This window comes from Magallana gigas, chromosome 7, assembly GCF_963853765.1.
Source record: "Magallana gigas chromosome 7, xbMagGiga1.1, whole genome shotgun sequence".
Lineage (NCBI taxonomy): Eukaryota > Metazoa > Mollusca > Bivalvia > Ostreida > Ostreidae > Magallana > Magallana gigas.
The window spans coordinates 19,507,867-19,522,812 of record NC_088859.1 but is presented as its reverse complement, the minus strand read 5'-3'; the positions used below and the strand labels follow the sequence as shown (position 1 = coordinate 19,522,812).

The following is a 14,946-nucleotide window of genomic DNA, read 5'->3' as shown; positions in this document are numbered from 1 at the left end:
ATGGAACGAAGCAATATATAACCGATGTGCTTTGATAATAACAGGTTTGCGATGTATTTTGTAAACAATCTCAACCATACCGCAAAAAAGGACAGACGAAAAATCTCAAAGAGCAAAATGAACCTTACTTAAACCCTCAAGTCTTGTTGCCATTCAATGAATACCTCTGTGTGCTCTCTGTTACACAAAGCATCTTTTGGCAGTTGCAGAAAAAAGTCTCCATGAGTATGAAAGGATACATTACTCAAGTATTAAAAATACTATTATGATTATGGTATTTGCCATCTCCTCCAATTCAAAAGAGTCTCGGTAAGGCATTTTGATTGAATTGTGTTTATTTAGAGGAACGAGGATCGATTCCCGGTAATCAAAGTCATAATGTGTTCTGATATTGACCAATCGGGTGTTGATTGACCAATAATTGGATCATACCAGAAATGTGTATGTTGCAATTCCGGAGCAAATGAAATCGATTAATATTGCAGTAGCCTTACTCCCCATAATCAACATTTTTTGCGCGATTCCGCCAAACAGTAATGACATTGTGACGATAGGTCGACATCTTGGGAGAATTACCGAGTTTGTTTAGCTGATACACTTGCAACGAGAGCTTCCGTCTGTACACGTGAGAACCCGCGTCCTGCAAAGACGAAATAATCAAATATTTAGCGCCCGTGTCGGTTTGACTTTTACTTGATTATGGACCCTTCCTGTAATGGCGGAGGAGACGAGGATTGATTGAGAGGAAATCACGGAATCTACCTGGGTCCTGCTCAGTAAATCCAATAAATAAATCATATTAGAGAAAATCAAAGTCGGACTGAAACGGAAAAATAATACCCAATTCCCGTTTATTCTGCCAAAAGAAAGCATATAGATGTTTCCTAATGAACTGTTATTTCATAAATTATGCATTCCACATGCAACGATAAAAAGTTGATGATTGTTATTTTTGATGCTCGCAACGAAAATTACGAACGCGACTGAGTCGTTATATTTCCCTATTAACAGTACTTTTATTAAGTTCAGACTGAGGGGTGGGCATAAAAGTTCGTATACTGCGCACTTTCTAGTACAGTAAGAAGACGTTGTACAATATCCCACAATCCCCTATGGTTTTGACATATCCTCATGGTTAGATGACATTCGATATGCATTTTGAACTCTCATATAATATTCAGACATGCACGTCATGCAACCTCCATAGTTGTATTCACGTTCTTGTGACGCCATTAATCTGTAAAAGTGCATAGATTTATGGCAGTGTCTATTTATTTTGAGTGGTTGACAAGCAAATTTAGCAGAGCATCATGCCTGTGTGTGTCTTTGGATATTTCAGTAAATGAAACAGAGACAGAAACACAAAATTAAAAAACCTCTACAAAATTAGAAAGTTTCATTAAAGATTTTCACTTACAAGTGGGGAGGAAAAAAGTCAATTAAAAATCATTTATAACGATAGGGCCCGTGACATAATCAATAAAATGATTAAAAGTTTCAAGGAAGCGGAAAATGTTTCAGCTACGTTTTGGCTGCGACGAAGAGAGGGTCTGTGGCCCTTGATGAGTCTCCGCTCCGACTCCCCCAAGGCAAAGTCTTGTCATTGATTAGAAGCCAACTCACTACAACCTCCATAGACGTGCCGCGAAAACAGTGTATTTTTCGTGGATACACGTGTTTTTTCACACGAATCACACCAGAACTACTTTTCGTGTCGCAGATGCGGCGTAAAGCGTGTGCTCTTATTAAGGAACATTTTGTTGGTGAAATCTTAACATTAGTATTGCATTAGTATTTTTATGAAAGCGTTACAATCATTGGTACAAGCAAATATCGGTGTATTTGTTCTCCATAATTGAAACAAAAGTGCACGTACTTTAAAAAAAACATAATTTCGTTTAAAATTCCAAGCAGTCTCTTGGGATTGTACATATCGTCATATGGGTTGTAACGTTATGTCTGACATGATTATATGTCATCAGTATAGCCCGTTGTTTGCAGATATTGCTCATAGTCACGATGTCGCTTCTTTTAACTTTTGCAAAGTGCCCCTGTTTTATTTATAACAGAAGTAATAACTACTCAAGCGCCTCACCCAAGCGTTCGGGTGAGAGAGCGCAAAGTTATGGAAATACGCCTCGAACACTCTTGTAAGACATTTGCAATTGTGACAAACCCGGCTGTTGATGTGTGTTTCCATTTTGAAAACTACACGAAAAACGGCACCAGCTGCTGGTACAAAACGATTATAATTTAGTTCGACCATGCGTTGAGTAATGAGAAAAATGCTATGATCGGATGAATAATGGCGAAAAATTGCTATATTGCAATGTCGTTAAACAGATACACGGAACAACCATATTGTTGTGAACCGCAAAAATCGGATAAACGCGGATGAAAACACTTTTCAGACAAAAATCTCTGGAGAGGTCTAAAATGAATTATCATGTTCCCCATTGAATTATCATAGCATGCGTGTCCATTAAATGCTTCTATACTATCTTGGAAATTAAACATTACATTGGAAAAATATTGCATAACCATCTTAAGTCAGGAATGATAACTATTTAAAAGTCAAATAAGAGATAGCTAGTTCAAGAACAGATTTTATAGTACGGCAGCTCAATTATGGTAATATGTTTCCCTTTACCAGAACTGAAAAGGTCAAAAACATATCAAAAATGTTCTCGGCTATCTCCCTGCTTGCGTTCGATATAAGCAATGGGGTAGAGTATTGAGTTTTTATTGAAACAAATATATCTTTTTTCGCAGCATTGACTGTATTTTCTCCACCAGATATGCTTCACAGCGGAGACTATAAAGGAAAAACAAATCTAGATATCAACTCTTGCGGGCAATTAGCACAGCAAGATAATTAAGTAGATTGTAAATGACTTTTTTAGGAGAGGAAATCTGTCTTTTCAATACACAATTCTTCATTTGATTATTCTACCAGACATAAAATACGAGTTCAGAAGCTGTGTATGAAAAATGTGGTAATTTTCGCTGAAGGTCGTTTTCCAATTTGTCATCTTGTGCCAATCAATTCCACGTATCGAAGGCAAAAAGGCCTAGTTCTGTGAGAGAAAGAGTCGCTCTCAATAAATTACTCCAGCAAATGACTATCGTTGCCCTAATGTTTATTTCGCATCCATCATCTATACTAGCCTCGTCAAAGTATCATCAAAAATATCTTTTCTGCTTTGGAACAATTATGTCACGAATAATATCAGATTTGTGTCCATTACTTGTCGTCTGCTTTCGATGATAGTAGCAAGCACTACCTGATGCATGCTATATTGATCGGGAAAATGCGCGTGAATCATGCTGAAAACTCCAAGACACGCCATAATAATCACAATCCTGCTTTCTATCTATTTCCGATGAAACAAGGGTTTGGAAGGGTCATTATAATAATTAGAAACTCTTATTTGCTTCACCGATCGGAAAGCTGAGTCTACCGGTCGCGCGCGTGAGCGAAATTCCATTTCATTCTCACTTTGGCTTCAGACGACTATGTCGTTGTGCAGAAAGCGAGTAAAAACCCTTTAAATATGTCCTCAATCATCATACATGTATCTTATAGAATATAAAATGCTAAACATCAAAGACCTTTGAATTAATTAGGAATCTGTTTAGATGCTTATCAGATGAGCTATGAATGAGTTGCGGTGTTTCTCAAAAGCAAATAGCGTTGACTGAATTATTCTAACATAAATCTCATAGAAGCCAAATTCAATTTTTGACAAGGTTTTTTTTTCCTTATGAATTATTGACGTGATTTACGTTACACGAATACAGATTTAATGACAAAATGCCTAAAATAAGATCCGAAGAGATCTGATGACGAAGCACACATGTTACCTCTAACGAATAGCTGTTGCATGAAGAAAAAAAATCTGGGATATAAACCAAATTGTAGGCGTATTAACTGAGTACATTGTTCCAAAAAGACAGCCCATTGTATCTTTACACCCTGTTTTTATTTCCCCAAAGCCTGACTAAATCAAAGCTTGTTTAGATAATGAGATTGTTTGTGTAAGGACAAGCTGTATGTTTTAATTGATATCTAGAAGCGCTTAATGAGAGAGTCTGCGTCTTTGAAGCATAGGAATATTTGGCCAAATAACGTAACGAAAGAGGAATCGAGCCGAGGGGAAAAAACATCGAACACCAGTTTCTGGTCTTATCAGAGTTCTTATTAAATTGGTAATAAGCATGCAGGAATATGGCTGCATAACATAACATACGTTCCTTTGGGACGCGCAAACACATCCGCTTAAAAATTGCTTATCCATTCCCTCCCCTCTCTGCTTCATTCCAGCACATTCTCTATCTACGTACGTGGAAACAATTTTTAAAAGGACAAGATAAGATAAATTGAAAAAGAAGATTTGGCAAATTCACAAACGCATTGGACTGTTGATCAATATTTTCCCCGAAGACCAATCAATGGGCGGTCGTTGTTGTATGTCTTTGGTGATAAATAAGATAAAGACAAGCGAATGAGCATTTTTGGTGCTGAGAACAGTGCTTCTGCCAGATACAGTATCTAACCGGTAGCCAGGTTATCAGGAGCGTGACAAAACCGGACTTAACGTTGATTGATCTACACAAATGAATCCGAGGGATCTCGCTGGAGAGATGTATCGTCGGGGCTTAAATCAGGGGAATTAGGCCTCGCTAACAAAAAAAGATTTTATTAAACGTTAAGACATTCGGTTGTGCTCCGTAATGAATGTTCATTGTTCATTCCCAATGTCGACTTAAAAATTCAGCGAGTTATAATAAACTAATAACGCTGAAAATCACCGCACTCGGCAAATGGGGATCTAACTATATCATCAATCAGCGAATTGGGAGAATTTAGAGTGCGCCTAAAACGAACTTTGGAATCCTACGGTGGTCGTAAAATACGAGAAGAAGAAAAACGATTGTTATCCGCAAGATTACCAACTATCCAGGATAAATATAAAACAAAATAGACTTTGTTGTAAAATGACTGAGAAAGTCCCATTATCTCTCGGGGGTTTTATGTTAAGAAAACTACCAGTCAATTGGGTATTTATGAGTCTCTCCTGGTTCTGAACACGTTGAGGTGGGGCGATGAGTCTGTATCTGACCTTATTTTAAAATATTTCGAAACTTTTCGTTTTCACTTTTATCTGTCTTCATAGAACTTTATTGGGAAAGAGAATTAAGGGGAAAAAATCTGACCGATAAATAAGATTAAAAAAAAAGTTTCTGTAGATGACAAAAAACAATTTCCGTAATATTCTTGGTATTCATTACGGTACCAGTGGGTGGCAAGAAAAATTTTCTTCAACCCCAACCAGCTTAATCAGCTGTCGTTAGTTTGAGAAACAAAGTTACACAATTTTAAATTTCTTTGTCAGTCTAAAAAAAACTCCCACTTACAACAAACGAAGCCATGCTGTTTTTGAGATGTCTGTTGTTGCCTGGAGTTATGAAGAATTCAGCATAACAAAAACCATGCAAGTTATGGTAACCTAGCCGTCAGAAACACTAGGCTTTGAAAAGCCGACTCCGATGTTTCATTAAAACCCAATAATAAAAGCCTTCCAAGCCTAAAGATTCCGTTCTTGAAAAAAAAAAATTAATCACGAGGATATGCGTCTGTTAATCGTCCTTTAATTAGGAACTAAAATTTCAATAAGGATCAAATTTATGACGTCAGTACCCCTGGAAATAACCATCCCCTGCGCAAATGTATTCCGTAACATTGGCGATACAGTGCAACCAAAAAATTTGCAACAAAAAGTACGCCCGTAATGTTGGTCATAATATACATGTCTAAATTGGATTAATTTGCATTTGTAAAGACGACTGGTATTCGGAAGGTTTCTAGTATCGCTAATGCACAGGCGGGTTCTAATTTCAATATCGTACGACCGATGGAATAATACACAGGATATAATGGAGAAGGTTTTTATGAGGCTTTCGCAAAAAGATGGTCCGTTCTTGTATCAGAAATAAGAGATCCCGAATTATCCTGCACTGATTATATGTGATTTTTTTCCCTTCATTTCTTTCTTTCTTTCTTTGTGTGGTTCATCAATTCTTACTTAGGTTTCTCAATATCAGGGTTGGTGTCTGTCGCGGAAGCCATATAATAAGCAATACCGCAATCAAGTCTCGTAGACAATAATGAGAAGCTATGACGTCATATACCAAGTAAAAGGCTAAATAGAGCAACACATACTTATTACTTTAACCGAAAGAAAATCTTCCAACGATTGGTTCATTTAAATAGTAAATAGTCTTTTCATTCTCATTCAAAGATTATACACATTTAACAAGAAAACAGTCCATTTGGACAAGAAAAACAGAACAACACAGACATTCCTTGAGGGCTTTCTTCTTCTTAAAGGTTCCTCAGACGAAGGTTTTCAGTAATTAAAAATAAATAAAAGCAAAATTCCTCCTATGCATGCAATGAAATAGACATATCAAATGTACTCTTAACTGTTGCATTTTTGTCTTATTGTTGAGGTAAAAAAAAGTTGCATACTTATGAATGGAAAGATCGCCTACAAAAGCAATGTAAATAAATGTCAGATGGAATAATTGCTTTGATAGCGCGAGCCACCTCCAATTACCCATAAACGTATATAGGTCTGTCCCTAATTACATGTTTTTATTAACGTGAAGCTGGCGCTAGAGGTGACAAAGCATTGCGATAGAATACAAAAATACTGTCAAAACAGTTGAAAAAAGAGGTGACAAGAAAGACATATTTTTGTTTCCCTCAAGAAATTTTGATAAGTTTAGATTCGCACTTCATCTTAAGAAAGAAAAACATGTGTTGAAATAGAGTGACGCGTTTGGCAGTTAAGGGTTGGTGTGCGGATGTCGTAAAATGTACCATCTTATTAGTTTCATGTTTAGACGAGATTGCCGTGCATATGTCGTAAAATGTACCATCTAGAAACATTTATTGCTAAATCCGTTGTTATTAATTAACCATGTAAAAAGCGACACTGTCGATTAAGATGCATGAATAAATCGTCCTTGAAACATGTGTACTCGAGATATAAAAAAACCCCCAAAAACTTCTTCGTCTGATCCAAAGCTTTTATGACAGCTAAGGAAAATTCAGGAAAACGATAAGAATAGTCCAAATGGCTGATGGCATTTTAGGTTCGATGTAATAATACTCTTAAATGGCGAGCCCCCATTTTCTCTAATCCGAGTAGTCACTTGGGAAACATACAGATTCTACGATCTCTGGTTTTTACCAACTTCCCAAGAACTGTCTGCATGAAGCCTATTACAGTGTACTCTTCTCTCGATATTCAGACCGCCATTTCAATAAAACAGAGACCAAAAACTCCCAGCCAATCATACTTACATACCCGCATATGTCCCGAATTTTCTCTGACTAAGTTTTCTTTATGGCCCATTTAAGCCAATTAAAGATGCAGTATATTGTGGAGAGAGCATTGATTGGCTGGGGTCTCCGAGGAAACGAAAGGGAAGTTCAAGACAGATGGTGCCACCGGGCTTATTAAAGGATATTATACAACTCGGCATCGATTGATAGTAAACCTAATTAGCTAAGACTAAATGTAAACCACAGGTAGAATCTAATTAGTCCCTATTTCACTGGAGTGACAGTAGACAGATGGCAGTGATGGGAACCCGGAGTGTCCATCTTTCATCACCATTTCTGCCTTTTACAAATAACCGAGAACCCGGGCAAAAAAGAGAACGGGGACATTAGCCAATGGCAGTCCACTCCAAATTAACCACACAGTTTGACATTTTTGTGAAAAGAAAAACTGATTCTCAGCTACACCCTCGTACTAATTGAGTTTCTATTGCATAACTTTAAAAAGTGGAAAAAAATGACATTGAAATCAGAAAACTTAAGATATTGTCTAATTATTCTTTGGCTTCTGAAAATTCTCTCTCTCTCTCTCTCTCTCTCTCTCTCTCTCTCTCTCTCTCTCTCTCTCTCTCTCTCTCTTATACCAAGCAAAGTCTAATACATGTGTGTATAGTCTGCTTATAAATCTGTCAAAACAACAAGGGATTTATTTGGATTGATGTACATTTCACAGTTTCCTTTCAAATAAATATTGATTATCCTTTTCTCCATATACCAGCGTAATGGTAGATGAAAGCTCTGATTGACTGAATCTAATAACTTATGATAACAGCTTTCCAATCTTTTCACTGCTCGTCCTGTATATTACAACTCTTTACATCACATCTGCGTTAGTATATTGTCTGGGTGACTAGAAAGTTTTATCAACAGAAAACACATTGTAATCTTCATTATCGGAGCGAAGCATATAGATTTTTTCCCCTTCATTTTCTTAAAGCAATGATAAAAATCAACATTGAAGAAAATTGAAAAAAAAACCTGTTTATCATCATCTTGAATGAAGCGTTGAATCATTATCGCAAGGAAAATGGATTTAAATGTTCTAAAACATCGCCACTACTTTCAGAACTAAATAGGCGTGCGAGAGAACAAGAAAGATGTAGAGAATATAAGAATTTCTTGCAGCTGTCTTCATTGGCGAGAAATGAAACATGCATAGGGGGTCGTCGTCTGCTTACTTTGGATGCTAGAAGAAGCTTTCTTGGATGACCACAGCCTTGCTATAGCTAAAACAACATTCGTTGAAAGCAGCTATTAACAAATTACAGTGGTAAATTGGCGAAATTACAAAGAAAAGGTTGCAGCAAAATGACTGTATCGCAACAGTATGACAAAAGGTCTATGTTATTTTACCTACAGGATGGAGGAGCAAGGGGAGGGGGTGAATCACCAGCCATGACACCAAGCTTTGGGATGACTCTTATACTCAATAAATCTTTCCCCTAATTCTCTGTCAAGATTTCTTGACAGTAATATCAGCCCAACAACGAAGTTTTAATCTCTCTTTCTATTGTCACTCTACCGCAACGACATCATCCATTTGACAATCGACATCTAGAGGTTTTAAGAAAGTAAGAGTAGAGAAGCTTTTAGTCCGCAATGATAAATCCCTTGTATGAAATGATTCTATTTTTTTTTATCCCGTCTCTATATCATGGATTGTCAATTACTGTCTCTCGCAGAGTACAATAGGTACTGATACCGAGTTGAAATATCCTGGGATTTTTGAGCAGCGAGGGAAAAATATCTTAATCAAATTCGCATTAGTCGGGGATTTAGTCAGGTAGGGGACGCTCGGTCTTCATATTGTCTCCCTCCATCGTATCCTTCCCTGTTTGACAAGAAAAGTCCGTGCAGGGATCCTACACAAAGCAATGTTATATTAAAGTTATCGATTTCCTCCGAGACGCTTCCCTCCAAAAAAGGCAAGACTTTGAAACGTCATTGGTAAAGACAATGTATACTCTCAAACAAACATTCAAAAGACCCAGATCAGCAGATGAAGCGCTTAGGTGAATCAATAAACCAAGTAGGTAAACCTCGGAGAGAAAACTCGTAAAAAATCTGATTAAACAAGTTCCATTACAGAAAATCGGTCTTTTTTATGGACGTCTTGTTGACAAGAAGCTCCAGAAAGACCAGATAGCGAGCATTGACGTGTATTGATTTCCTGCGATGGCTTCGCTTGATTTATTCTACAAATGACCCTTTCTTTTCATTGAGGATTCCTTCGCCTGATTAAAAAAGATTTATACCTTTTCTTACACAAGTCATCTCCCACCAAATGTATCTTTTCGGTCATAGTTTATCATTACTAGAATAACAAATCATAATTTAATGCCCATATAAGATTCTGAGAAGCCTTTTCATAAGAAAAAGTATATTCCTATCTTGATTAACATACAAAAGTCATAATAGTTTAACCATAGAAAAAAATGTTTTGCATTTAACAAAGCAAGTAGTATCTATTTACAGAAAAAAACCTTTTCACACGTCGATAGAATTTTTCTTCTCTTTCATGTGAACAAAAGTTTAAATTCTTTTTTCTAGCCACCTTCTGTAATACAGTCGGGGGAATTAACATTTTTTGTACCCACTGCGTAGGGGTCTGCTGGCTTTTGTTTTCAACTTACTTAGTTTCGCGTAACATTGGAACAGCAGGGTACCAGGCTAGATCTTAAGCCGATTATTGACTTCTAATGAGAGTCGCTCACAGATTAAGAGTATTCGGGAGTTTCCAAACACGCGTGTGTTTACACTTCTGCTTCTATCACCTCTTAATCGTTTGGCCAAATATTAAGTGTTAAATGTTACCACATCCCCGGTTTGTTTTGACATATTAAACTCGTCTTATCGGAAGTCGGAGAAAAATAATTCTTTTAATCTAACATAAATACTGTCATCGTGTGTAGCGAATTAGGATGGTACTATAATAAATCAGGGGAAATCTCGTGTCTGACATCACGCGCGCAATGATACAGGTTTAGAAGTAGTACAACTTTACGAAGAATGTCTAAACTGTGTTTTCGTACAAGAAACAAGAGATGTAAAATAAACTTCGGGGATATTGGGAGTAAATTTTCCAGCGGCCCTAATAAATTCCAGCTGTAGTAATACGAAGCATCCATTGATGTTTGCCCACAAATGTAGATGGTAAATAAAAGCTTGTTGTTTCAATGGAATCGACTGCCTGACCGTTGACATGTTTTCTTTTTTTTCTTCTGCAGACGTTTTATTAATGCTCTAGGATTTGGTGAGAGATCGCAAAATCAAATCTAAGAAACCGTGCATTACAATTAGTATAGGCAAAAACGAGCGCGCTTTACCTTCAAATATTTCTTTTTTAATGAACTAAACAAACAAAATTTCTGGGAGGTTAGTGGTTTTTGGCAGCCGTGAAAATATGTCGGAGAGGGGGGGAAATTGGTAAGGGGGGGGGGCACAGATCGTTTTGACATAAGGGGCTACAAAAGGCAAGAAAAACAATCAGAAAGATGATAATCGCGGATATTGTAATTGAAAACAAGTAACGAACAAAAAAAATATTTCGATTAAAGGTTGATCTTGGTTGTTTCAGGTCGATTAAAGCATTGTTCTGGAAGTCTGAAATTGATTTTCCGTGCGTGCAACCGATCAGAATAGCCAAAGAACACGAGAGAGTTCAGGGCGAAAAAAAGAAGAAACTTTTTTTTTCTTTAAAAAAACTCATCTTATCGTGATTTACCAATGCACGGGATAAGTTTTCAATCTTGGAGTCTTTTTCATTGAATGCACTAGGATTCCTATGAGCTGTTTTCAAAATAAAGAGAGAGAAAAATAGAAGGCAAAAAAGCATAGAGGGGTATGATAAACCACAAAGGACATGAATGTATTTGTGTCTAATGACAGCAATTGTCGCTAACAAGTGTATCTGTCCATCTTTGTTCATGGTCGGCGAAATCTGTCTAGTGACAACATTGTTACCTGAAAGGTGTGAAATCAACGAGCATATTGTGACCACGGATATTCAATTAGCTGTTCTGACACGACAATTAGCGAAACTACCATAAACCATCACGTTAATATCCCTCCATGTTCTGTTCCCCCACTGGACAGCAAACGCGCTTGGAGGGTCAAATTTCCCTTCCCTTTGTTATGATTAGTTTTTTTCGTGAAAGCATTTTATATCTGGTCTATTTTCCCATCAATAGCCCTTGTTCGCGTCATTAGACCTACCAAGAGGCTACTTGATGTTTTGGTCGTACTAATTACACAAGAGGATACTTAGAGCTTAGTTCGTGCTGGCCTTTCTTTTACGGCAAATGGAGATAGAAAATGACAACGAGTTTACTCAATACAATGTAACTTCATTTATGGAATGGTCTTTCTCTCTGAATAAGAGCCGTGCTGCAAATGTCTGGAGACAGGATGCATAGTAATACTAGAGCTCATATCTGTTAGCCATTTATTTCATATTTCTGATAAATTATTTCCTTGCATGATTGCCCTATCTTTTTACTTTATCAATTATTACAATGTTCACTTTTTCGGGTTTAAAATATCCCGACTTCGTTGGTTCCAATTTGCTCAAAAAATGAACTTTCGAAATTTAATTCCTTTCCATTTGAGAAATGCGAGAAATTCGCGATTTCTCTTTTTGTTTCAGCAAGTCATATTTCATATGAATTATTGCTATTGTAGGAAAATAAACACATTGGGTGATCAATGCTTTCTGGTTATATTACGTTTTGTAAAGTGGCTGAAAGAGATTTTCTGCAGATTGGCAAATGGTAGAAGCCAAAATTGGCCATCTAAACCGAGAGAAAAATCGATCGCTCACAACAAAAATTATTCTTAGTTGAATATGTATTGGTACCATTATTAATTGATTAACCTGTCAGTAATACACGCAATGGAACCAGCAAAAAAAAAAAATTAAATAAAGACACGGTCCAGATTACTACGGGGTTTCATTTGATTATTTTTTCCTTTTTTGTCCCTCCAAATAGAACTGGGACTATAGGATTATAGTGCACTCTTTTGTAACTGTTACGGCGAGGTTAGTTTTCCTAATACTCTAAACTAAGACCCTATTAAAAAGCTAGCGGTGTGACTACTGGCATCGCTTTATTGTACAAGCTGCACAAGTCAAATGATTTTTTTTTTCATTGAAAGGAAAATTGACCTTTCAATGCACCCGTTGGTATCCTTAATAAAGCCCTTTGAAGTTCGGAGGTAGGATAATTAGAAAAAATACTAATACTGCATAGGAATTTTCTGTGGTTGGTCCACATTTTCTCATACAGTCGTGTCCTGACATAAAGAGGAATTCATAATAACGTCTTATTTCGTTGAAAAACATCCTCCCATTAGCATATTCATGAAGTGTCAGATTGAAGGTTTTCGATGACATAATGGGGGAATATACAGCGTCCGTACATTGTGAATCCTTTCATACAATCCTAATACCTAATTAGCATAAATAGTTGATGAGTTCCGATGGCAGTGTCGACTGTTGTTTTTTATCACTCAAAATAAATCTCAGAAATGAAAACAATTTACATGATATATAAACGGACACGGTATTGGGTGGACATTTTGATGTCGTAATATACATGTATCCGCTGTCGGTTGTCGTAATTTCGATGATTCTACCTGTGTATTATTGACGTTTTTCTCATCAGATAAAATATCGACATCTAAGTGGCAATATTGAACTGTTGATGAAACTTCTACACACCCACATTTCTAATGAACTCACTGTGTTTAAATACAAATGCACGAGCCGGGGTCTTTTCCAGGTGTATTTCATTTGAATCCTGATTAATCCGTGGGTCGAAAACTAACCGAAATAACAGGATTAAAAGACTACTACTGGTTCATTTAACCCCTATTTCTTTTTTTTCAATAATAAAAAAAATCCGTTTGGTGATTTTTCATGTCAGTGGTTACATACGCTTATAATTTTCAGATAAATTTAATCTTTAATCGCTGAAAAAACATTAGAAAACTCTATCTCTCCTTTTCATCACAAGTGACTTTGATATCAGTTCCGGCATCGGGATGTTGTTTCAAAGTTTTATAATCAACTCAATATTTATTATCCCGTTATATTTCATTAATATTGTAAGGCATAACAGTCTTGTTATGACCGACTACGAACTCCCTAGAGCATTTTTGATTTAGATAATTCTTCCGAATTCTGAGATAGGGAAACATCCGCATAGACATTCAGTTCTAATTTCATTTTATATACATCGATGTAGATTAATGTTTTATCCCCCCATTAACCCCATGTCGCGGTCCCTGTGTAATGCATGCGATACAATGCAAATGTTTTATCTATACAAGTGTATATTATTTAATCGACATGCAGATATATCCCCTGATAACAGAAACAATTATTAATAGCTAACAAAACCACTGAACATAACTACAAAACCTACCTTGAGTAATGAACACGAGTATGGATAAAATAAACTTCCACAAGGGGACCTCCATGTTTTAACACTGTACTTTCAGTTCACACAACGCTATACACACTGGTCGAATTTGAAACTGAGAGAAATCAGAAAAAATTAACAACATATAAATATATATCCCACAGTGAAATCTACACGTCTAAGTTCTGTCACACATTTGGAGGTGTGTTCCACATTTTTGTTTAAGCCGCCACACATCAGCGCACACGAGAAGAGGTGTCTTTTAAACCATGTGACAAAAGCACGCTTTTGTGTACCCCAAACAATGCGATGAACTGGGGGATCCTAGCCCTGTTCCACATTCAGCGATGACACAGAGACTATGCGCCTGTCCCTTCTCTCTCACATTCGGTTTTTACAAATGGAGTACAGGCGACACGGCGAAATATTTCATTGAAAACTCTTCCTCGCCTCAGGCAGAAAGTGCAAATTGGCAGAGTCCACAATCTCTTCGCAGCGATTGGACACAGAAGTAAAAGAGAGCGGGCGAGTTCTTCAGCTTCACCAGAAATTATTCCATCGATGATTGTCCATTGCATAAACAATAACACTTGTACTGTAGGTATATATCTGATACAAGGGGTCTCTGATAAGATGCTGGATTTAGCAGCTATAAAACGCGACTGAACGGCCAAATTACTTTTTTCCCCTCTTATCGATGCGAAGACCTAGGCAGCACAAATTTTATCAAACCGCGCGCGCTCCGATGCGCTTGTATCGTTGTCTGAAGCAAATATGAAGGCTGAACCAACCAACCAAGCGCTATTTCCAGGGATGTGAAAATTCAATCAAGCATTTTTCTCGCCGTGATTGCAGTAATTCTTTTCCCAACCTTTTGTTCTTCACCCTTCAGGGTTCAGAGAGTTCAATGGCGATAGTATCCTTTGTTATATCACCCAAGCTTTTGTAAATAATACATCATTCGTTATCTATGTATATAGATATTTTTTTCACAATTGTTGTCCTCTCTTTCTTTCTATCCACAAGTACATGTATTAGTATACAAAAAATGATAAATACATGTATGTTTTCCTTATTTCAACATTTTGTGTTTTCTTTGTCTTTGTTGTTTTT

The 14,946-nt window shown here is 36.8% G+C and overlaps 1 protein-coding gene across 1 annotated transcript in view; it reads right to left on the bottom strand.

Moving 5' to 3' along the window:
* LOC105341081 (uncharacterized) overlaps positions 1 to 14,727 on the bottom strand; it is a 28,633-nt gene extending 13,906 nt beyond the window's left edge. Inside the window, exon 1 of the mRNA XM_011447380.4 lies at positions 13,837 to 14,727. Coding sequence (XP_011445682.2) covers positions 13,837 to 13,891 — 55 coding nt within the window. The 5' untranslated portion in view covers positions 13,892 to 14,727. The remainder of the gene's footprint in view (positions 1 to 13,836) is intronic.
* Between the last annotated feature and the right edge of the window lie 219 nt (positions 14,728 to 14,946).